The sequence below is a fragment of the Podarcis erhardii genome, assembly GCF_964252035.2.
Source record: "Podarcis erhardii genome assembly, chromosome: 8".
NCBI classification, from domain to species: Eukaryota; Metazoa; Chordata; class Lepidosauria; order Squamata; family Lacertidae; genus Podarcis; species Podarcis erhardii.
Genome location: NC_138499.1, coordinates 7,618,501 through 7,643,405, shown reverse-complemented (window position 1 = coordinate 7,643,405; position 24,905 = coordinate 7,618,501). Strand labels below are relative to the sequence as shown.

The 24,905-nt window shown below is 44.4% G+C and overlaps 3 protein-coding genes across 3 annotated transcripts; 2 read left to right on the top strand and 1 right to left on the bottom strand.

Moving 5' to 3' along the window:
- Positions 1–9,877: 9,877 nt before the first annotated feature.
- LOC309348854 (mas-related G-protein coupled receptor member H-like) lies at positions 9,878–14,275 on the top strand. The gene is made up of 3 exons (XM_081874635.1): positions 9,878–9,897; positions 12,590–13,077; positions 13,205–14,275. The coding sequence occupies exon 3, from the start codon at positions 13,258–13,260 to the stop codon at positions 14,242–14,244; it is 987 nt and encodes a 328-aa protein (XP_081730761.1). The 5' UTR covers positions 9,878–9,897; positions 12,590–13,077; positions 13,205–13,257; the 3' UTR covers positions 14,245–14,275.
- On the top strand, positions 9,904–12,605 carry LOC309348855 (mas-related G-protein coupled receptor member H-like). The gene is made up of 2 exons (XM_081874636.1): positions 9,904–10,386; positions 10,514–12,605. The coding sequence occupies exon 2, from the start codon at positions 10,567–10,569 to the stop codon at positions 11,551–11,553; it is 987 nt and encodes a 328-aa protein (XP_081730762.1). The 5' UTR covers positions 9,904–10,386; positions 10,514–10,566; the 3' UTR covers positions 11,554–12,605.
- Positions 14,276–18,060: 3,785 nt separating the features above from the next.
- Positions 18,061–21,937, bottom strand: LOC309347774 (mas-related G-protein coupled receptor member D-like). Its single transcript, XM_081872544.1, has 2 exons — positions 21,694–21,937; positions 18,061–19,884 (listed from the first exon to the last, which is right to left on the bottom strand). The coding sequence occupies exon 2, from the start codon at positions 19,859–19,861 to the stop codon at positions 18,845–18,847; it is 1,017 nt and encodes a 338-aa protein (XP_081728670.1). The 5' UTR covers positions 19,862–19,884; positions 21,694–21,937; the 3' UTR covers positions 18,061–18,844.
- Between the last annotated feature and the right edge of the window lie 2,968 nt (positions 21,938–24,905).

The window sequence follows — 24,905 nt, the reverse complement described above, 5'->3', positions numbered from 1 at the left end:
ACACAATTGCTGCAGGAAAAAAGGATGAAGATCAGAAGAAATCATCACTAAAGATCAGTTAAAACACATGCCTAATGCATAGCAATATATCTTTTTCCTTAACTGAAGTTTCTCCAAGAATACTCTCCAGGGCTTATCCCAAGGCAGTCACTCATTACCCCATTTATGTCTGCTCACTCAAACCATAATTAAGAACTATTTGGGAGGAATAACAAAATAACATTGCACATGAACATAACATATTTAGAACAAAATATATTCAAAGCCCTGAATTGTACATTGTGGCTTTTGAATCTGAGGAAAATAAGAAGCTCAAATTCTTGTGAAGATGAAAATCACATTTGGGTGGTTTTCCATGATGTTTTTAACATTTCAAACTGTTTCAAGTTCACTGCAAACACTGCCTTGAGCAGTCACATAAAAAGGTAAACATTTGTTTTTTAAAATATTAAAAATAACACTCCCGAATGCCTTCTGAATAATATCTATAGATGGCTTCCTAAGCATGTCTACTCAGAAGTAAGTTTCAATTAACAAGTTCTACTTAACTTGGTGGGAACTTACTTTGCATAGTAAGTGCACTTAGGACACTAAACCATAATATCCCAGTCTACTCATAGAAGTCTTGTTGAACTAAACAGGACATAATTTGCAAGTAAGTGGCAATATGCAAAGCTTATATTTTTTTTTAAAAAAAAAGTAGCACAGGAAAGAGATTAAGTTTTTGGCAATACTCACCTGCTGAAGCTTCGAGGAGAATTAAAAGGGTTTGGGTGAAGCAAAGAAGAGGCACAACTTGAATTTGACTTCTGGTTACACAATCTTTGTTTACCCCGCCTCAAAGATGTTATCTAGGCCAACTGTTGAGACTGTTTATCAGACTGCAACCCAAGGGAAGCATGTAGGACAGAAGAGAACTTGTGGACACGTTTTGAGTTAGTACTATTTGAAGCAAGCCTTCCCCAATCTGGTGCCCTCCAGATGTTTTGGGCTACAATTCCCATCAGGCTGTGCTGGATGGGACTGTTGGGAGTTGTATTACAAAACATGGTGCTCACAAAGTAGTAGAAACAAAGTAGTAGAAAAGATTATAAAGTAAGGATCTTAATTATGGGTTGGGGGGTGTTCTTTTAACAAAAATTATCTAACTTCATCTGCCATGGTATTTGATTTGATGGGACATGGGTGGTGCTGTGGGTTAAACCACAGAGCCCAGGACTTGCCGATTGGAAGGTCAGCAGTTCGAATCCCCGTGGCGGGGTGAGCTTCCGTTGCTCAGTCCCTGCTCCTGCCCACCTAGCAGTTCAAAAGCACGAAGTGCAAGTAGATAAATAGGTACTTCTCTGGCGGGAAGGTAAACGGCGTTTACATGCGCTGCCCTGATTCACCAGAAGCGGCTTAGTCATGCTGGCCACATGACCCGGAAGCTGTATGCCGGCTCCCTCGGCCAATAAAGCAAGATGAGCGCCGCAACCCCAGAGTCAGTCACGACTGGACCTAATGGTCAGGGGTCCCTTTACCTTTACGTTTATCTAACTTCATCTGCCATGGTATTTAATTTGATGGTCAAACTACTCAAGAAACAATGCCTTTGGAGACCTGGAAACTACAACTAATCCAGAATGCGGCAGAATGGGGACCTGGTCATATAAGAAGCATGCTACGGGTTGGGACTCTGTGGCAGCCTTTTCTTCAAAAGAAAAGTATTATCAAAACCTAAATGATTCAATAATTTGTATCTGTGCATACTAAAATTACCTACGTCAAAAAACAGTATTCAATGTATATAGCACCTTTTAAATTAATCCATAAAGCTGGATTGATTTAGTCAAGCCAATACAATGTTTTCTTTACATAAGCATTGTGTTTCAAGATTGTGAATGGGGCGTAGTGATGTACAAGTCTGCTATGCAGGCCTGGCCTGTCTCCAAAGGATGTTACAAAAATACATTTTATTCCCATTTCAACAAGCTCAATAGGAGTAGGGAAAATACTGTAGGGCCTGTTCTAATGTCACTGGAACCAGCAGAAGTGGGGATATTTGTCACAGTTCTGTCATGCAATGTGATCCTAAACACATTTCATGGGGAGACTCCTTTACAAGTGTGCTTAGAATTGCAGGTTACAGTTAACTCCACTGCATAGCTGTCAACTTTTCCCTTTTCTTGCGAGGAATCCTATTTGGAATAAAGGAATTTCCCTTTAAGAAAGGGAAACGTTGACAGCTATGCTCCACTGGAGAGTTTTGTTCTCTAACCTGGAGAGTCTGTTCATGTGAGAAATTGCTGTGTTCACCTTTTTATTGGGAAAAGACACACATTGAAGTTCAAATCACAGTAATGTCCCAGAATATGCCAACTTCATCTCATTTCTGGCAAGGACCTCATGATTGTCTCTGGCCAAGCATATAATTTACATATGCAAAATGACTTCACATTAGCTTAATAGGTATCAGTTGGATGAGAGGAGGCACTGTACAAGCTATCAGCACCCTAAACATTCCTTTCATCTCTTGGCGTATGGCAGGGGTAGGCAAACTAAGACCCGGGGGCCAGATGCGGCCCAATCGCCTTCTCAATCTGGCCCATGGATGGTCCAGGAATCAGTTAGTTTTTACATGAGTAGAATGTGTCCTTTTATTTAAAATGCATCTCTTGGTTATTTGTGGGGCCTGCCTGGTGTTTTTACATGAGTACAATGTGTGCTTTTATTTAAAATGCATCTCTGGGTTGTTTGTGGGGCATAGGAATTCGTTCATTATTATTCTTTCAAAATATAGTCCGGCCCACCACATGAGCAGCCCACGGCTGAAAAAGGTTGCTGACCCCTGGCATATGGCATGTGCCAAACATGTGCAGGTTTGTGGCAGTGCAGTTTTGTACTGGAAGACATTCAGTCAGACTCCAGTTTTTCAGTCAGTTCAGTCCTTTACTGACAACTCCAAGGCATTAAGGCAATTTCACTATATACAGACTTCCCCTAGATCCCTAGTAGAAGGTACAGGCTTCAAATGCAAAGCAAGTACAACTCACAGCATACATACAGCACAGAATTCAGTATTAATTTGCGAAGCAAGCAGGCAATGTACAGCCCCCGCTTAATAGACCTAAGAATGACCACATCCTTGGCCAGTTACCTGGTCACAATGACCTACTTGGCTGGTTGCCAGGTCAGTGTTCTTCAGACACTAATCACAAGACCTGCAGCTGAAAGATAAGGGAAGCATGTGCACCAGATGGGCAGGGTATAAATTATTATTATTATTATTATTATTATTATTATTATTATTATTACAGCAATTAAAGGAACCTCAACACCATCCTCTGATCAGCTTTCTGACCCTAAGAGAGAAAAGAGGCGTGCTCACTGAATCAAAACACAAAAAGACCAGATCAAATACTTGTCCTCAACTGTTATAGTATTATCTTGAATAGAGTAGCTACACATGTGTTCACTGATTAGTTTATCACATGCCTACCACAAACGGAGAGAGCCATCAGATGTCATGGTCTAATCATTGCCTCTCCCTTAGTCAGTTCATTAGGTAGAATTTGTGACTGTATTTGCCTGGGCTCCACCACCATTTTTGCAACACCATTTTCACTAGCACCTGTTTCATTCTTGAACATCCTTCCAAGCACATCCTTCAAGAGCTCCCTGGATTGTCTCTCCCAACCAAGTAATATATCCTTGGGTCAATGATGCTGCTGAATGGTAAATATAATGAAGAAGAGGAGAGCGGTCAAGAAATCTGTGTGCACCTTTGGTGGCTGACACCTGTGTGAGCTACAGCAGATCTTGATGAAGGGGTCAGCATGGAGCCAAACATAAAGGGATGGGGGGACCCAGAAAGTTCACAATGCTAATAATCATTGGACCCTGATGAAGTAGAAGCGTCATTCCAGAAAGTAGGTTAGACAAAACCCAGAACAAGGATGATACAACAGCAGAATAGGCTGGTAGATGGCATGAGTAGCAAATGAAAGGTGAAAAAGATACGCCCACAGCCAATCATGAAACACCAGAAGCATTCCTATTCACGTCCCTAATAGGCAACCAGCTAATCCAATACTACCATATGAGTAGGGTGGGCAGGCTGCTGCATTTAACTGATGAAGCCATTAGCCTAAATAGGGCTATGCCTGCCCTACTCCCATTGGTCCATTCTGACCACATGAGACTCTCTCTATCTCTCTCTCTCTCTCACACACTCACACACTACCATAGATGCCAGGTAGCACCATGCTTTTCACCCTTGCAAGGGGTGCCCCTAGCAAGGGGGGGAAACACTCCCATCAAAGCAACAAAGGAGAAAAATCACGCACTTCTCTGAATTTTGCAGTGCAGGTATAATTCAAAACACATTACATAATGTACACAAAAATATATTCTATGAGAAAGCATGCATTAATAATAATAATAATAATAATAATAATAATAATAATAATTTTTATTTATATCCCGCCCTCCCCAGCTGAAGCCGGGCTCAGGGCGGCTAACAACACTAAAACAGTACAACATTATAAAAACATTATAAAAATTAATTAAAATCAAAACTGATGGCAACCATAAACTAAAGTTTTGTAAAGATTGCCAAAGGAGGGAGTCAGGCTGCGCCCTGACCAAAGGCCAGGTGGAACAGCTCTGTCTTGCAGGCCCTGCGGAAAGATGTCAAGTCCTGCAGGGCCCTAGTCTCTTGTGACAGAGCGTTCCACCAGGTTGGAGCCGCAGCCGAAAAAGCCCTGGCTCTAATTGAGGCCAGCCTAACCTCTGTGGCCTGGGACCTTCAGGATGTTTTTATTTGAAGACCGTAAGTTCCTCTGTGGGGCATACCAGGAGAGGCGGTCCCGTAGGTACGAGGGTCCTAGGCCGTATAGGGCTTTGAAGGTTAAAACCAGCACCTTAAACCTGATCCTGTACTCCACCGGGAGCCGGTGCAGCTGGTATAGCACCGGATGAATGTGATCTCTAAGCGAAGACCCCGTAAGGAGTCTCGCTGCGGCATTCTGCACCCGCTGGAGTTTCTGGGTCAGTCTCAAGGGCAGCCCCACGTAGAGCGAGTTACAATAATCCAGTCTGGAGGTGACCGTCGCGTGGATCACAGTGGCTAGGTCAGGGCGAGAGAGATAAGGAGCCAACTGCTTAGCTTGGCGGAGATGAAAAAATGCCGCCTTTGTTATAGCTGCAACCTGTGCCTCCATGGAGAGGGAGGTATCGAAGATTACACCCGAACTCTTAACGGACGGTGCTGGCACTAATTGCACCCCCGCAAGAGATGGGAGTTGCCCCCTCAGTCCCATGTCGTCCCGTCCCAGCCAGAGGACCTCTGTCTTCGAAGGATTTAACTTCAACCGGCTCCCACGTAACCATCCAGCCACAGCCTCCAAGCATCTGATCAGTGTGTCTGGGGCCGAGTCAGGGTGGCCGTCCATCAACAGATAGAGTTGGGTGTCATCAGCATACTGATGGCAGCCCAGCCCAAAACTCCGGACAAGCTGGGCGAGGGGGCGCATAAAGATGTTAAAAAGCATCGGGGAGAGTATTGCACCCTGGGGCACTCCACACACCAAGGAGTGGCGGGATGACAATTCCCCCCCAAGCGCCACCCTCTGTCCCCGACCAGAGAGAAACGAGTGCAGCCATTGAAGGACTGTGCCCTGGATCCCCACGTCGGCAAGGCGGTGGTCCAGGAGTTCGTGATCGACCATGTCGAAGGCTGCTGACAGGTCTAGAAGAATCAGCAGCCCCGACCCGCCTCGATCCAGCTGCCTGCGGAGATCATCTGTTAGCGCGACCAGAGCCGTCTCGGTCCCATGACCAGCGCGGAAGCCGGACTGGAATGGATCCATAGCCGATTTTTCATCCAGAAACCTACCAAGCTGTTCAGCAACCGCTCTCTCAATCACCTTACCCAGGAATGGAAGATTCGAAACCGGGCGGTAATTGCATAGATCTAAGGGATCTAATGATGTTTTCTTTAAAAGCGGGCGCACCACTGCCTCCTTCAGTTCCCCTGGGAATGTCCCGGTGCCAAGGGACAGATTGATTATATCCCCCAGGGGGGCCCGCACCTCGTCTGGACACGCTCTAATCAGCCAGGACGGGCATGGGTCGAGAGGACAAGTGGTGGGCTTTCCAGCTCGGAGGAGTCTGTCCACATCGGCTGGGGATATCCGGTCAAAGTGGTCCAATACTGAACCCGAGGACAGTCGAGGGGCCTCCAGTTCCTTTATTGTATCCAAATTGGCAGGGAGGTCATGGCGGAGCAACAGGACCTTCTCCGCAAAGAAGCTCGCAAATGCCTCACAGCTGTGTGTCAAATTATTATTTAAATTTGGCTGTCCTTCGAGGGACGTTAAAGACCGAATTATACTAAATAATTGCGCCGGGCGAGAGCTAGCGGATGCAATGGAGGCTGAGAAGTAGGACTTCTTAGCAGCCTTCACTGCCATCTCGTAGGTTTTCATAAAAGCCCTATAAGATGTTCTTGAAGCTCCGTCACGGGCACCCCGCCATACTCGCTCTAGCCGTCTGAGGTCCCGCTTCATTTTCCGGAGCTCCTCGGTAAACCAGGGAGCCCGGTTTCTTGGGGGTCGCAGAGGGCGCTTAGGTGCGATCTCATTGATGGCTGCCAGGAGCTGGGTATTCCAGGCCTCAACAAGCTCAGTCAATGAGTCGCCAGGGGGAGAAAGGTCCCGCAAGGCTTGACGGAATCTATCAGGGTCCATCAGCCTCTGTGGGCGAGCCCAAATCGGCTCGCCACCTAAGCAGGGTGGGGGTGGAACGTCAATCCTGGCTTTCAGAGCATAGTGATCAGACCATGGCACCTTCATTGAAGGAAACATGATCACATCTATACCGACGCCAAAGATCAGATCCAGCGTGTGGCCTGCTTGATGTGTGGGGCCCGAAACAAACTGGGAGAGCCCTAGTGCCGCCATGGAAGACACCAGGTCCAGAGCCTGTGAGGAGGGAGTGACATCAGCATGGATGTTGAAGTCCCCCAATACCAATAGGTTAGGGAACTCCAAGGCCCAGCCGGCCACCGCCTCCAGCAGGCCTGACAGGGTGGCTGCTGGTGCGCTAGGTGGCCGGTACACCAGCCAGACAGCCAAGCTCACCTCGGAGCCCCACACTAGGCCAACACATTCAATGCCGGGGATCGATGGCGATGGTAGAGCCCTGAAAGAACAATCTTCCCGGATTAATAACGCCACCCCTCCCCCCCCCCAGCCCACAGTCCGCAACTGGTGGAGGACAGAGAAACCCGGGGGCGCCATCTCTCGTAAGGTAACAGTATCCCCTTCGCGCACCCAGGTCTCAGTCACACATGCCAGGTCAACCCCCTGCGAGGTGAAGAAATCTCGCAGGGTGGCGGTTCTGTTGCCTATAGACCTGGCATTGCACAACACCAGTGACGGAGGTGAGTAATCCTTGCTCACCCTACCCTCGTCTCTCGGGATGGGGCGCAGATTGGAAGGGGTACGAGCATATCCGTATCTCAATCCCCTTCGCCTATGACATCTGCCCCCACCGCCATACCTCCCTCGCCCCTCCACAGTAGGAATCCCAAGCCTCATACTCGCCTCCATTTACAGAATATAAAAGCAAACAAACAAAAAACAATTGCACCAAAACAAAACCAATCCCCACCCCACTCAACAACCACCCCACCCCAACCCGAAATAAACCAAAACAAAATAAAAATACATGGATAAAAACCACCATTTATGGTGGTACAACAAAGTAAAAATAAAAACACTTTAAAATATATAAAAGCATTTTAAACAGTTGCTGCAGCAGCACCAGTGTCCTTAACGTTGTGGCAGTGGTGAGTGTGGGCCCCGCCCCCTGGCCTGGTGGAGAATGGGCTAACAGGGGGAAGAGCCCTCCCCACAAACGCACGGCGAAGCGGCAGCAGCAATGTTCCAAGGCCTCCTTGGAGCCTTATATGCTGAGGTGGAGTCTGGGGCCCGCCCCCAGGCCCAAGGTGGAGAATGGGCTTGCAGGGGGAGCGGTCCTCCCCAAGACTCACCGGCAAAGCGGCAGCAGCAATGTTCCGGGCCTCCTTGGAGTCTTTTATGCTGAGGTGGAGTCTGGGGCCCGTCCCCAGGCCCAAGATGGAGAATGGGCTAACAGGGGGAAGAGCCCTCCCCACAAACGCACGGCAAAGCGGCAGCAGCATTTTTAGTTGAAATGCTTAGAAAAACATATGGTAATGCTTATTTTAGGCAGGAAATCTGTACACAACGTGTATTTTAGGGAAACTGAGTACAAAAGTGCAGACAATTTAAATGTGAAATGTTTGTTTCTCTTCTTTTTAAGGGGACAGAAACAGATTTAGGACTGAGCTATCTTATGAAACTGACACAGAACAGAAACAGGCTGACTTGGTTCATCCTTATTTAGAAATCATTGCTCTCCAGAAGCTTCTTAGTGCTTTATTATGTGCTGGGAACACATATCGCAGATTCTTTCAATTCCACGTTTCCCGTTTCCCTCAATGACAAAGGAAAGCAAAGGATGAATGGTGATTCTGAAAGCAGTAAGGAGAAATCAAAGCAACATAAGAAGAATAATGGGTATATAACCTAAACAGTCTATGAAGTACAATATTCTAAATGGAATAGCAAAGGAAATGAAGGAAGTGAGAGTGAGCAGTAACGGTCCCATAAAACATTCTTGGCTGATCTTGTGAGCTGCAGCACATCTTGGTGAACCTAATCAATGTAGAGACAAGAAGAGCGATGATAAGGGCATTCTGGGTACAGATTATCCTGATAATTGTGGAGAAAACATTCGTATGACAAAAGATGGCAAAATAGCTTTGCTCTTCCAGGCAACAAGCCAGAAGTGGGCCAAAGCAGCCATGAAGGCAAAGCAGAAATGTATTCTGACTGGGCAAAACAATCATAGATTGGAAAGCAAGCCACACTGGGCTGTCCAGTATAAGCAAACCAAAGGAGGTAAATTACTGGCCTCTTTAGTGACAATGATCTTGTTGGTCATTTTTGAGAGTGCTCGGTACCAAAAAAGGGAGTGACAGAAGCACAAAAGGGAAGAAGTTGAAGTCAACAACAGGCAAGTTCAGCAAGTTAGGCGATCGAGGGAGTACTTTTCTTGGTGCAGATTCACAAGGCATATGTACAGAAACCAGATGGCAATTCCAGTCTTCACCAATGGAAACAGAGGTGGATTTAGGAAAGCACAACCAGTTTGCCAGCACTGGGCACCAAGCCAAGAGGGCATTGGAGGAGGAGGAGGAGGAGGAGGAGGAGGAGGAGGAGAGGAGGAGGAGGAGGAGGAGTTTGGATTTGATATCCCGCTTTATCACTACCGGAAGGAGTCTCAAAGCGGCTAACATTCTCCTTTCCCTTCCTCCCCCACAACAAACACTCTGTGAGGTGAGTGGGGCTGAGAGACTTCAGAGAAGTGTGACTAGCCCAAGGTCACCCAGCAGCTGCATGTGGAGGAGCGGAGACGCGAACCCGGTTCACCAGATTACGAGTCTACCACTCTTAACCACTACACCACACTGGGGCAAGGATGACTTGGAACAGAAGATGAGAGGCAGAGGGAGCAAAAAGTTTTGAGAATTGCACAGGGGGCCACTGAAATCTTAGACCCCAAAGTCCACCACTGCTCCAAACATGCACATAAAAATGCCGGTGCTGTGGAGGATTGGTAAATAACCACAAGTATTGTCATAGTACTATGTTCTCCATTGTTTCCTCCTCCCTTGCACATAAAGGGAAAGTGGCTTCTCTACATCATGGTCTTCACGAAATTGCTGGTATTTCATTACAATTTGTAATTCATCACAATGATACCTGAAGGCCTTTTCAGGACTGGTCCTGAGACATTTTGCTGCTAGAGGCTATCCCCAGACATATCTGAGTTGGCATCTAAGAACATTGCACCCTTGCTTTAGGATCAACTCCATTGCTTTGTTTAAGGCAACTTTCCCCAACCTGGTGCCCTCCAGATGTTTGGAACTAAATCTCCCACTCCCATCAAGCACAACATGCTGGGAGTTGTAGTCCAAAAAATCTGGATGACATCAGACTGGAGGAAGCTTGTTTAAAGTCATGCCATCTCAGAACTTGTGTACAATTTATCTTCCTCTCTCGACCCTGATAACTTTAGCCTGATAAACAGTTACAACAGTTGGCTAAGATACCATCATAGAGGAAGGGGCAGAGAAGACTGTGTAACCAGAGTTTTTTTCTTATATGCATTGGGAGTCTTGTGCCTCTTATATGAAGCTCTTCTTTATTTTGCTCAAAATGTTTTCCTGCATTGCAGAGGGTTGGAGTGAATGATCCTTAGGGTCCCTTCAGACTCAACAATTTTATATTTCTATTCTTCTTCTTGAAGCTGTAGCAGGTGAGTAGTGTTAATCTCTTTCCTGGGCTACCTATAACAAATGAGTTAGAAGCTTTCCATATTGGAATTGTGTAGGCACTTACTTTTAGTGATTATCCCTTTTGATCCTCATCCCTTCTGCTTGCAGACATAGTGCAGAGAGCAGGAAAGAAGGAAGAATCCAAAGGAAAAGATTTCATTATGGCTGACCAGAGCACAGCTGCATCACTTGGTTTAACCATTGATGGGTTTTCTGGAGACTACAGCCCTTCAGCATTCCCAGGGGAAGATGATGAATCTGAACTTGCTTCCTTCACACATTACCTGTTTCTCTTTGCCTGTCTTTCCATTATTACCCTTGCAATATTCATATGTGGCCTGGTGGGGAATGCAATTGTCATCTGGTTTCTCTGCTTCATCGTGAAGAAGAATCCCATCACCACCTACATCTTGAACTTGGCTGTAGCTGATTCTTGTGTCCTTATATTTTTAGCATTTTCATTTTCAGCTAGCTTTTGGGATGTAGGAGGAATTTCCTCTGGGCTTTGTATTGAACTGTTTATTTCCACACATGCCATAAGCTTATATCTACTGACAGCCATCAGTGCTGAGAAATGTCTCTCTGTTGTCTTCCCAATCTGGTATCGATGCCACCGTCTAGAACACTTGTCTGAAATTGTTTGTGCATTAATATGGGCAATGTCCATTCTGGTGTTTGGAATCTATCACTTTGTCATTCCAACCGAAAATGCAGACTTTGACGTAATGATTTGGGTCATTCATATGATCAACTCTGTATTTTGCACACTTGTTGTGGTCATCTGTACTGTGACCCTTTTCATCAAGGTCTGCTGCAGTTTGCATCGATGCCAACGAGGAAAGTTCTACACAGCCCTCTTGCTTGCTCTTCTTTTCTTCCTCATTTTTGGTGTTCCACTCAGTGTCTTAATAACTGTTCAATATCTTCTTCCTGATATTAATATAATAACGGCATTATTTGGAGTAGTATCTGCTGTTATCAACAGCAGTGTTAATCCATTCATTTACTTCTTAATTGGAAGGAAAACGACACATCGATCCAGAGAACCCTTGAAGGTGGTGCTGGAAAGAGTTTTTAGTGACAAAGATGATTGCAGAGAAGATCGGAGTCTTCCAGCCACAACAGATTCAATGATGATGACTCCTTAAGTCTCTCCTTGTAAGCTAAGCTGTTGGGATGGCATTAGAGATGACCAACAACATAGATTTATTCTTAAAAAAAAGTCTGTAGATTTGTGTTTTTCTGCTTCTTTTCTACAACTTATAATCATGGGTGTTTATCTTTTAATGTTTGCTCCTTTAGTTTTTATACTTGTTATTTGCTTAGTAGCTAACATGAACATCTGGTGGCATACAAATTAATAAAGAAAAATTAATCATTCATGAAGTGGGATTTGTTCAAATACCAAGGACTTCAAAACTTCAAAGGCATAAGCAGGATTCTTTTCAACTCCATCCCTTTGGAAGCTCTGCATACCCTTGGTGTGAAAGTGTGAATTTAACACACCTGGTCATTCATTGCATGTGAAGCTTGAGCTGCTGTGAAAGCCTTCTGGTCCCCTGGCAGAACCTCCTGTATCTCCAATCCAACCTGATTCCACCACAAATAATATTGTTACAGGTTTGTGGGGGAACAAGGTATCCCCAGATCCCTGTGTATCAGATTCCCTCCTATATATTCCTGGATATGTTCTGGGAAGAGGAAAGAGAACAAAGGTGAGAACTTCATGAGTGCAGGCTGCAACCTAGAGAATGGCTAGCATAGCTGACTGCTCTCGACTCAAGCTAACTGAAGCTATGAGAGAAGCAGCAAGAGACACTCTTGGGGAGGGAGGTTCTGCAGTCCCTCCAACTAAGCTCAGGTGTAAATATGAGTAAAGAAACCACATTTCTTAAAGACCCTGCAGACCTTCCCTGCAGGAGAAGAAGTTCCACTGTATCCTTTGGCTGTAATCCATTATCTTTGTGCTATGAAAACTTTCACTAGCAGATGTGTCCACACTGAACAACTTGTGCTCACACAACTACAGGGCCATCTCTTCTTATCTTTTGCAAATTTGCTGGCAACCTTAAATACAAGGGTAGTCAAGAAAAAAAGAACATTGTTACAATGATACCTGAAGGCCTTTTCAGGACTGGTCCTGAGACATTTTGCTGCTAGAGGCTATCCCTAGACTTATCTGAGTTGGCATCTAAGAACATTGCACCCTTGCTTTAGGATCAACTCCATTCCTTTGTTTAAGGCAACTTTCCCCAACCTGGTGGCCTCCAGATGTTTGGAACTACATCTCCCACTTCCATCAAGCACAACATGCTGGGAGTTGTAGTCCAAAAAATCTGGATGACATCAGACTGGAGGAAGCTTGTTTAAAGTCATGCCATCTCAGAACTTGTGTACAATTTATCTTCCTCTCTCGACCCTGATAACTTTAGCCTGATAAACAGTTACAACAGTTGGCTAAGATACCATCATAGAGGAAGGGGCAGAGAAGACTGTGTAACCAGAGTTTTTTTCTTATATGCATTGGGAGTCTTGTGCCTCTTATATGAAGCTCTTCTTTATTTTGCCCAAAATGTTTTCCTGCATTGCAGAGGGTTGGAGTGAATGATCCTTAGGGTCCCTTCAGACTCAACAATTTTATATTTCTATTCTTCTTCTTGAAGCTGTAGCAGGTGAGTAGTGTTAATCTCTTTCCTGGGCTACCTATAACAAATGAGTTAGAAGCTTTCCATATTGGAATTGTGTAGGCACTTACTTTTAGTGATTATCCCTTCTGATCTTCATCCCTTCTGCTTGCAGACATAGTGCAGAGAGCAGGAAAGAAGGAAGAATCCAAAGGAAAAGATTTCATTATGGCTGACCAGAGCACAGCTGCATCACTTGGTTTAACCATTGATGGGTTTTCTGGAGACTACAGCCCTTCAGCATTCCCAGAGGAAGATGATGAATCTGAACTTGCTTCCTTCACACATTACCTGTTTCTCTTTGCCTGTCTTTCCATTATTACCCTTGCAATATTCATATGTGGCCTGGTGGGGAATGCAGTTGTCATCTGGTTTCTCTGCTTCATCGTGAAGAAGAATCCCATCACCACCTACATCTTGAACTTGGCTGTAGCTGATTCTTGTGTCCTCGTAACTTTAGCATTTTCATTTTCAGCTAGATTTTGGGATGTAGGAGGAATTTTCTCTCAGCTGGGTTTTGAACTGTTTATTTCCACACATGCCATAAGCTTATATCTACTGACAGCCATCAGTGTCGAGAAATGTCTCTCTGTTGTCTTCCCAATCTGGTATCGATGCCACCGTCTAGAACACCTGTCTGAAATTGTTTGTGCATTAATATGGGCAATGTCCATTCTGGTGTTTGGAATCTATCACTTTTTCATTTTAACCCAATATGCAGGCTTTGACATAATGAGTTGTGTCATTCATATGATCAGCTCTGTATTTTGCACACTTGTTGTGGTCATCTGTACTGTGACCCTTTTCATCAAGGTCTGCTGCAGTTTACATCGATGCCAACGAGGAAAGTTCTACACAGCCCTCTTGCTTGCTCTTCTTTTCTTCCTCATTTTTGGTGTTCCACTCAGTGTCATAATAACTGTTCAATATCTTCTTCCTGATATTAATATAATAACGGCATTATTTGGAGTAGTATCTGCTGTTATCAACAGCAGTGTTAATCCATTCATTTACTTCTTAATTGGAAGGAAAACGACACATCGATCCAGAGAACCCTTGAAGGTGGTGCTGGAAAGAGTTTTTAGTGACAAAGATGATTGCAGAGAAGATCGGAGTCTTCCAGCCACAACAGATTCAATGATGATGACTCCTTAAGTCTCTCCTTGTAAGCTAAGCTGTGGGGATGTCATTATTATTATTATTATTATTATTATTATTATTATTATTAGAGATGACCAACAACATAGGTTTATTCTTTAAAAAAAGTCTGTAGATTCATGTTTTTCTGCTTCTTTTCTGCAACTTATAATTACGGGTGTTTATCTTTTAATGTTTGCTCCTTTAGTTCTTATACTTGTTATTTGCTTAGTTCCTAACATGAACATCAGGTGGCATACAATTTAATAAAGAAAAAATAATCATTCACCAAGTGGGATTTGTTCAAATACCAAGGGCTCCAAGACTTCAAAGGCATAAGCAGGATTCTTTTCAACTCTATATAATATAATAATAATAATTTATTATTTGTATCCCGCCCATCTGGCTGGGTTTCCCCAGTCACTCTGGGCGGCTTCCAACAAAGATGAAAAATACACTAAAATGTCACATATTAAAAACTTCCCTGAACAGGGCTGCCTTCAGATGTCTTCTGAATGTCAAGTAGTTGTTTATCGCTTTGACATCTGATGGGAGGGCGTTCCACAGGGCGGGCGCCACTACCGAGAAGGCCCTCTGCCTGGTTCCCTGTAACTTGGCTTCTTGCAGTGAGGGAACTGCCAGAATGCCCTTGGAGCTGGACCTCAGTGTCCGGGCAGAACGATGGAGGTGGAGACGCTCCTTCAGGTATACTGAACCAAGGCCACACTGCTCTAAATCCACCTCCTCCAACCTCCTTGGTCACCTGCTTCCCACTTTAGAAGGCAAGATGCAAGTTCATAGCAAGGGACAGCAGCTGCAACGACCTTGACAGATTAGAGAACTGGGCCAAAACAAAAAGATGAATTTTAACAGGGAGAAATGTAAAGTATTGCACTTAGGCAAAAAAAATGAGAGGCACAAATACAAGATGGGTGACACCTGGCTTGAGAGCAGTACATGTGAAAAGGATCTAGGAGTCTTGGTTGACCACAAACTTGACATGAGCCAACAGTGTGACGCGGCAGCTAAAAAAGCCAATGCAATTCTGGGCTGCATCAATAGGAGTATAGCATCTAGATCAAGGGAAGTAATAGTGCCTCTGTATTCTGCTCTGGTCAAACCTCACCTGGAGTACTGTGTCCAGTTCTGGGCACCACAGTTCAAGAAGGACACTGACAAACTGGAACGTGTCCAGAGGAGGGCAACCAAAATGGTCAAAGGCCTGGAATCGATGCCTTAGGAGGAACGGCTAAGGGAGCTGGGCATGTTTAGCCTGGAGAAAAGGAGGTTAAGGGGTGATATGATAGCCATGTTCAAATATATAAAAGGATGTCACATAGAGGAGGGAGAAAGGTTGTTTTCTGCTGCTCCAGAGAAGCGGACACGGAGCAATGGATCCAAACTACAAGAAAGAAGATTCCACCTAAGCATTAGGAAGAACTTCCTGACAGTAAGAGCTGTTTGACAGTGGAATTTGCTGCCAAGGAGTGTGGTGGAGTCTCCTTCTTTGGAGGTCTTTAAGCAGAGGCTTGACAACCATATGTCAGGAGTACTCTGATGGTGTTTCCTGCTTGGCAGGGGGTTGGACTCGATGGCCCTTGTGGTCTCTTCCAACTCTATGATTCTATGATTCTATATGCTATTGTTATTCTTCTGAATAACCTTATTCATTCATTGTCTTATTCAAGGCCCCAAGGTGACTATAGAGAATTGCAAATAAAGTGGGAGGGATTCTGCAAATGGTTTGGTTTTGGCTCTTGACTCAGTCATGATTTGCGAGGAGATCTACTCATTTATCCCTTTCCTCTGCAGCCTACACAAGATTGTTTTTTGACTGGCTGTTCAAGAAACCCTTCGCCACATCCTCCCTTTTTATGTAATCTGTGCAGGAGACCAGCCACATAGAAGCCAGGTTGTGATGCTGTGAAAGCTGCAGATTTCCATTGCTAACTCAGCTAGCAAACCACACCAGCAGAAGCCCTGAGCAAATATTCCACCCCTATGTGCTCACCAAAATTGGCCTGCAGGGATTGGGATAAACCTTGCAATATGAAGTGCGGCAGAAGAGGGTGATCATTCTGACAAGCAAGCAAAGATGCTTAATTAGACAGAATGGATGCCTTATTTTTTTTTAAATAAATATTTATTAAGGTTTTTCATAATAAAAAGAAACAAAGTCAAAAAAGATACACCAATAACAACAATCAAACCAGAAATCAAAAAGAAAAACAAACAGAATCAACAACAGCACAGCATAGAAAACAAAGAAAAATAAGAAAAGAAAAAATTATCCCTTGCATTTATTATCTCTACAACCCTCTTTCCTGACTTCCTCACATCTCCCTTTTCTGTGTTCTCCTTTACACAATCAATTTTAGCAATTTCCTACCCTCTTTCCAATCTTGTTCCATATTGTATATTTCAACCTATTATGCATTTACTTTCCTTCTCTTTTAAACACTATTTCACATATTCATTTATAACTTAATCCCTTGTGTCATTTATTTAATCACAACATAATAATGCCCTGGTCTTACCCCTTCTTTTCCACATCATTTTTGCATATTTCTTTTTACCAATTTCCTAATGCCATATTATTTTTATATCCAACATCATTTTAACATTCAAACATTTTACAATGTTTTTGTAGGTATTCTTTGAACTTCTTCCAGTCCTCTTCCACCGATTCTTCTCCCCGGTCTCGGATTCTGCCAGTCATTTCTGCCTTAATACAGGGGTCGGCAAGGCTTACTGGGCATGGGCCAGATCACTCCTGCAGAGATCCTTCGTGGGCCGGGCCGGTGCAGCACAACGCCGAAAATCGCGTCTGCGCATGTCCGCGGTGCCGGAAGTTGCTTCTGCGCATGCCCAGGCCCTGGAAATTATGCTTGTGAAGAAGCAATTTCCGGCACTGCGGACATGCGCAGACACGATTTCTAGCATCTGGGCATGCACAGAAGTGATTTCCGGAGTCACTGAAGAGAATCCCCATGCTGCACTGCGCCGGTTTAGTGCAGCACTCAGAGACTTGATGAGCGGGCAGCTCAGTTTGGGGGCAGCCCGGCGGCTGGTTAAGTGGCCTCCATGGGCCGCTTCCAGCCCATGGGCCTTAGGTTGCTGACCCCTGCTTTAGTACATCACTGAATTCCTCCTAATCAAACGTTTCAAAGAACCATGGCAGTGCCTAAAAGGACTGCATATGAAACACTGTCAGGGACTGTTCTGAGGAGGAATGGTGGAGACCACCCCCCCACTCCTCCTCCTGCACTTCCAAGAGAGGAGGGAGACAGTATAGATTTACAACAGTGTTTTGCAGAAGGTCACAGTTCAGAGGCTGCAGAGGGCCATAAGCTGGGAAATATTGGGAGAGGAGAGGGAGGAAGTAGAAGCACCAGGGTAGAGACAGCTGACAGACTCAGCGTCTTTGGACAGCATGCCAGACCCCTGCCCTTATCCCAGGTCCTGGCGAGCATTGAGAGCAGTAGAACAGAAGGATCAAAGGCAGAAAGCACAGATCAGCCGGCGCAGGGATGATGTATGATAGGAGAGATGGAGGTGGTGGGACTTTACACGAAGCAATGCCATTATCTAAGAGAGGTGGCATTGCTATGTCTTTTACTGTGAATCTTGAATAAAAGACTTGGTAAGAACTCCTCTTTTTTTATTTGCTTATTGGCTGCCACCCTGGGAAGGATCAAATTTCCTGTCTCCTGACAAACACATAGGCAGTAAAAACCCAGCAATCTCACAGCAAACTACCCCCTGAGGAAAGGTTACAGCATCTGGGGGCCAAAGAAAGTATTTCTTCACACAGACAAATCAATCCACACAGTGCATAGTTAAACTATTATTATTATATATTAAATTTGTACACTTCCCTATACCCGCAGGTCTCAGGGTGGTTCACAAGATACAATCACAATATAAAAGCACAAAATATAGAATACAAATAAAAGCAACTCAATAACAGTTGACGACGCCCCAAAACACATTTTAAAAGGGTATTGGATGTGAATCAGCCAAAGGCCTGGTTAAGCAGGAAAGTATTTGCCTGGTGCCTAAAGGTGTATAAGGATGGTGCCAGGCAAACCTCCCTGGGGAGAGCATTCCACAAATGGGGGACCACTGCAGAAAAGGTCCGTTCTTGTGTTTCCACCCTTGAGACCTCTTTGTGGAGGAGGCACATGAAGGAGGGCCTCAGATGAGGATCTCAGGGTCCACGGTTCACACGGAGAGAGGTCATCCTTGAGGTATTGCGGTCCTGAGCAGTTTACTATGGGACTATGCTCCCACAAGAGGCAGTGATAGTCATCAACATGGCTGACTTTATTCCACACAGAGATGGTACCCTGAGGTTCCTGACGGCAATGGACTATGCTGCAGCAACTTTATCAATACTGAGCTAGAGAGAAGTGGCAGTAAAATCAGTATAGCAAGAGAAAAGCATTCCTTTGAGTTGACGAAGCTGTGGCTTTTTGTTGTGCCTATTGATTACATCTTGCATCTTCATTCCTGGGTAAGGAGATTGAGCTTCATGGTATAGTCCACTATGAGCAATTATTCCTACATGTTTGTTCCAGGATCAAAGCATTTCTATTCAAGAACAATGCTGGCTAAGTCAGTTGATGGCTTGGGTTGAACAAGTTACTGCACTAAGTTTCTCTGCATCAGTCAACACGTTCTCTTGCAGAAGATAGTGTTCATCCTGGAAGACCCTCCTGAAAATGACCTTCAGGGGTTCTGTAGAGGAACATTTGCCTCCTTTCCCCACCAAGTAATAAAGCACTGGTTTAATGCTGCCATTGACAGAGTAGAGGAGCTGTGAAAGCGCAATAAGAGTTTGTGAATGCTTAGGGGAGGATAGCAGAAATGCGATGCTCCATGGGCCATGGCAGAGGAGGAAAAACAGGAGGGAGAGAAGAATGGCAGTAGTTAGGCTTCCTGGCAGTCGGCGCTGAGAGTTGCAACACATTTTGGCCAGCAGGAGCAAAGTGAAGACAGCTAAAATTGGAGGCAAAACCCATATGACCACAATGAACATGTTCTTGACAACTGGGTATAATACCATATTATAGACCAGGTAAAATGAAATTTCCATTCCGCAGAACATGACACACAGGATCCAGACTAGCACAGATAGCCCAGACGAAAGGGATTGTGGCCGCTGATGTTGGTAGCAGTTCGGAAAAGAGACAGAGAGGCATCTTTCTATACTGATGATTGTATGGAAACAGAGACTGGCAGTATAGCAAAATTGGCATAAGTGTAACAGGGGTATTGCAGAAATGCGAACAGGGAGCGGTAATCCACAGAGGTCATCAGCGAACAAAAAGATAAGGGACAGAGACAAAAACATGAGCAGGCCAAAGTCAGCTGCAGTCAAATTCAGGATGTAGGTGGTGAAAGGATTTCTCTTAATATGGGAATCAAGGAGCCACAAAACATATCCATTCCCCAGCAACCCAAATATGCAGATAAGGATGGCAATGGGTTTAGTATAATAACCCAGTTCAGAAAATGCATATCTGTAGATTTCTTCTTCGAAACATTTTGCACGAAGTTGCTCTCCGTACATTTCATATGTGTTTTCAGTGTCCATGGTGAAAATGTTGCTGCCCCACTCACTGCTGCTCATAATACTCCACACCGTTTTCTGTTCTGTTGGAGAGAGGAGACAGAGCGGAATTAGTCACTCTGGTTGAGCTGGACTACAGAAGTATTTGAACATTTCACATCAACACTTTTACTATTTTATAAGGCGAGGCAACCGAAAGCTGGCATGAACGGGTGACATTAGAAGCTCCAGATATGGCTTTGCATGGGAATTCCAAAAAAACCTAAACAATCAGCAAAGTTTTGAAATCAGTGATTAAAACCAGTGAAGTTTTGAAAGTTTCAGTCTGCCATCTTGATCCGTAATGACATCCAGCTGTATTAAAACATAGACAAACCCTGTCCCTTGATCTCAGGAACCATCATGCAAAATAAGAATGCAATATCTCAGTAGGTGCCCAAACACAGAGTTAACAAACAATCATCCAAAATAGTAGATTTTCCAGCTGAATTCCAGCATTACCATTACTATTACTGTAACTGGTTAAAAGGACTTTATAAGAGATTTTATATAGAAACAGGAGAAATATCAATTTGGATTACTAGAAGGATGTTAGAAGAGTCGTTTTGTGCTGTCTGAGTAACTAAACATTAAAGGCTGGACTCTAGAGGGAAATTTGGGCAAAGTTACAGCCTGCAGAGGGGACAAAACTTTTATGGAGTACATATGTTAAATACTTTGAATAACTGTTGTAACAGATAATTGTCAGATAGAGAGGCAGGAGTTCTTCTTTTTAATCATTTTTTCCTAGTCTTTTCTATTCTTTTAGTTATTTTTAATTTGTTCTTTCTCTTCCTCTTTTTTATTTAATTGTGTTTTGTAAGGATCATGGGTATTTTTGTTGTTGTTGTTGTTATTCTTTTTTTATACACTCCTTTTTATTATCTTTTTATAAATGCATTTGGGTTTGAATGCTCAAAATGTTATAAACCTTCCATAAAATTGTTTTAAAGATTACTGTTATTAATACTACGGTTATTATGCATCCAGGCAACTGATACTTAAGAGCAACACTTACGTTACTAAAATATGGGGGTTGGGAGGTTAAGGCAGAAGGATGACAAGAATGAATGGAAGCAGAAGCTGAATCAGCCCACAGAGGAAGTGGTCGGAGAGAAACTGCTTTTACATCACACTCAGACATTTAACAAATCTTGGAGCCTCATTGTGGTCAGCTAGAAACCACTAAAAACTTTTACAATTTTGAATACTACTTAAAAAATGAAAAGGAGTGTGGGGGGGGGGAGAAATATTTTGACCTGGCCATGAAAAGTATTGAGAAGAGTACTAAAAAAACCTTCTCCGTGCGCTCAACAGTGGCAGCCTCCTTTGGATCAGATTCTGTCCAGTGAAAGGGATTTGATTTATTCTTGTCTCTTCGAAGAGACACCTTCCTGCATTAGAGGTTGGAAGCAGAGGGTGGATGGCCACCTATCAGCAACGATGTCCTGGTGGGACCCCAGCCTCAACAGAGGGCTGGATGAGTTTCCAGGCTCCTTCTCATATCACAATTCCGTGTTCACAGAGGATGCAAACCGGAGTGACTTGACCCCCACCTAAATGCAAGGCATAGCCTGGATTTATGTTGGGGGGCAGGCTTTATGTGAGGGGGCGCAGTTAAGTCCCCCCCCCCGGCTACACCCATGGTTACCGGTGCCCTCTGGAGTGCCTGGGTAAGGAGAGATTGAGAAACCAGAGAAGAGGTCCCCAGGAACATCACAGATCCTCACCAAAACCTGGAACTTTCAAAGGAGGACAAAGTGAGGAGATAGGAACACAAAACTATTTTTTAAAAAAACAAACAAACAGGACAATCAAAACTTACAGATATAAAAGTTACAGACATAACTTACAGATCCTTTCTTTGTCCAGTCCCTCCTGGGGGACCTAAAGCTTCCAGCAAAACGCGCGATCTGGCTGGCTGTTCACAGTCCTTCCTTCCTCCTTCGGCGGGGGAATGTTTTCTCCCTGCTTGCTTTCCTGTTATTCACACGCCCTTCTGATTCTCGCTCTCTTGCTCTTCTTCGCTGCTTTTTCTCGACTGGCGTCTCTCCAGCAGCTCTTCGCCTCCTCCTCCACCCCTTCTAGCCAGATCCGCCCTCTTCCCACGCACCCCACCCCCTCCCAGACTTCACAGATTCCTGAAAATCTCCAGATGTTCATTCAGCCTAGGAAATCCCCAGTCTAGAGCAAGTACTGCTGTTTCTGAAGAAGAGAGGGCACGAACTGCTTTCCCCTGGCTCACGCTGCTGACTGATCTGAGAGCACATGTACACAGTGTGCATGTCAAAACAAAACAAATTCCTTCCAGAAGCACCTTAAAGACCAACTAAGTCAGTTCTGTGAGCCTGGGAGGGAACTACACAGACTGCATTTTTTAAAAAAGAGGCTTGAATGCTACTCTCAGTTAAAGAGGAAAGTACAATTTGCAGAAGGAGCTGGTTATCTGCCAGAGACAGGCCACAGAGACTTTGCAAAGTGATCCAGCAGTCTTTCTGGTGAAGATTTCGATCTCCTGTGCACAGGAAACTTTGCATGGCAGAAGATTTAACTCTTTGTGAACCCTGAGCTTGCAAACGAAAAGAGGCTTTTCTGTTTCTTCCAGCTGGCAGAGGATATAGAATCATAGAATTGTAGATTTGGAAAGAACCCAATGTCATCTAGTCCAACCCGCTGCAATGCAGGGGTCGCAACTGACAGTTACCATCTAACCTCTGCTTCAAAACCTCTAACAAAGGAGAGTCCACCACTTCCCAAGGGAGTCTGTTCCACTGTCAAACTACTGTCAGAAAGTTCTTCCTGATGTTTAGTTAGAATCTCCTTTCTTCTAACTTGTCTTCCCCCCCCCCCCAGACATGGAGTTGTCTTGTTGCAGGAATTTATGTACAGGTGTGTGGGGGGGGTTGCCCCTCCAGCAGATATCATGCACATGCATGCCACTACCAAAATCAGCACAATCACTTTTGTGACTTTTGTGATTTGTCCCCACAAAACACTTCATCACAGTTTCTTCCTATCTATTCAAAGGGCCTCTGCTGCACAATACCAAATGCAACAATTCACTGATAAATGTATCTGTGTACTGGCTCACTGGGAAAACTTCAGAAATCCATATAGACATGGGAGCTCAGCTACTCAGCAGCCCCTCTGCCTGAGTGATAATTCCTGGCATCCTGATACCCGAGTGCCAGACAGGTAGCCATTCCAGAAATAACAAACCTAGATGAAGACAAAAGGGTATTATTAACTTGGCTGAGAAACAGGGAAATGTAAATATCTCTTTTGTTACACTTGATGGGTATTTGGTGGAGGGCAAGGGGAGGAATGGGGCAGGGTCCAGGATGCTCAGATTACTGACACCAGACCTCCCCTTTCATGATGTAACCATGATGCATTAGTGATGCAGTTTTTTGGGGGGGATGTTACAGCTAATAAAAGTTTGGGTGCTCTTTTGTTCGGGGCTTCTATCTTGTTCCACCTTGTGGCAGGTGGGAGTCCTGTCGTGACAGGCTTCAATAAAGACCAAGCCTACTGGCTGCTGTTTAGCTCTGGTATTCCTGGCCGGTGTCCTTGTTTTTTGTCCAAGGGAGCTCTCAGATTTCTCCATTAACAGTCTGAACATGTAGGACCTACTTTCTGTACTTTATGAAGAGTCTAGATGCATCTTGGTTGGATGCCTACCTAACTCAACGTCCTAAGTAAATGCCTACCTAACCCAACATCCTGTTCCTTCCCATGGCCAATCAGATGCCTGTGAGAAGCCCACAAACAGGGCATGAGCACAATAGTCCATCCATGCTGTTATTCCCCTGTTGGCAATCTTTTTTGGTAGACACATGTTTCACACACACATATTCTAGGAGTCTCTTGAATCATGACCTTTAGATAGTGGTAGCAGCATGTCTTGGCAAGCTTATCCAGGAAATGTTCTCTACTTCAGGCTCAGTTGTTTAGACCACAGTGCCACTCGCATCCCACTCCAACAGGATAAAAAAAGGTCATTAGGTCCAATCGTGACCGACTCTGGGGTTGCGGCCCACCGGAGCGGTACCTATTTATCTACTTGCACTTTGACGTGCTTTCAAACTGCTAGGTTGGCAGGAGCTGGGACTGAGCAACAGGAGCTCACCCTGTTGTGGAAATTCAAACTGCCGACCTTCTGATCGGCAAGTCCTAGGCTCTGTGGTTTAACCCACAGCGCCACCCGTGTCCCTATCCAATAGGATAGAAAGTGGCAAAATGTCTCCCTTCTGCAAATTGTTTGGTTTGGGCTCTTGACTCAGTCATGATTTGAAAGGAGATCTACTCATTTATGCCTTTCCTCTGCAGCCTACAAAAGATGGTTTTTTGACTGGCTGTTCAAGAAGCCCTTGACCACATCCTCCCTTTTCATGTAATCTGTGCAGGAGACCAGAAACATAGAAGCCAGGTTGTGATGCTGTGAAAGCTGCGGATTTCCATTGCTAATCTGATGGCCTCTCAATTGTGAATTCAACAGCCAGGGCACTATAAACAGTCCAATAGTGGGTCCAATAGTGCTGTGCTAAATAGATGGATGAACCTCTTTGATTTAATACTGCAAACCAAAAATAAATTCTTCAAGCTCACCGTTATGTTGGAAAAGCTGTGGAGAATGAGGTTACTATTTTCATGATTGGTGGGAGTGCACCCTGGTCCGTGCCTTTTAGGGAAAATACTTTTATCTGACCTCCAAAATCACTAAACTATCTATCAGGTGCTTGCCTTACTATCATTAGATTTGACCACAAATTCTACCCTTAAATCAAAAGAATTATTTTCCTTCCTGTTAACAGCAGCTAGACTAGTTATTGCCCAATGATTAGAAAACTCTAATATACCACTAGAGGCTTAAGTTAATAATATCTGGAACATTGCTCTTTCAGAAGGCCTCTCATGTCATCGTCAAATAGTCAGAGGCAAAAAGAAGTCTTTGACACAATTTAGTCTCCTTTTTTATTGAAGAAGAACAGGACAATTTTACGCCATCATCATCACAGAGGTGTCTGTGGAGGGGATATATTGATTGAAAATGTCTAGTAAACCC

Bases quoted from the DNA above. Each gene is read 5' to 3' on its own strand.
- LOC309348855 (XM_081874636.1), top strand. From the start codon at position 10,567: ATGGCTGACCAGAGCACAGCTGCATCACTTGGTTTAACCATTGATGGG.
- LOC309348854 (XM_081874635.1), top strand. From the start codon at position 13,258: ATGGCTGACCAGAGCACAGCTGCATCACTTGGTTTAACCATTGATGGG.
- LOC309347774 (XM_081872544.1), bottom strand. From the start codon at position 19,861: ATGAGCAGCAGTGAGTGGGGCAGCAACATTTTCACCATGGACACTGAA.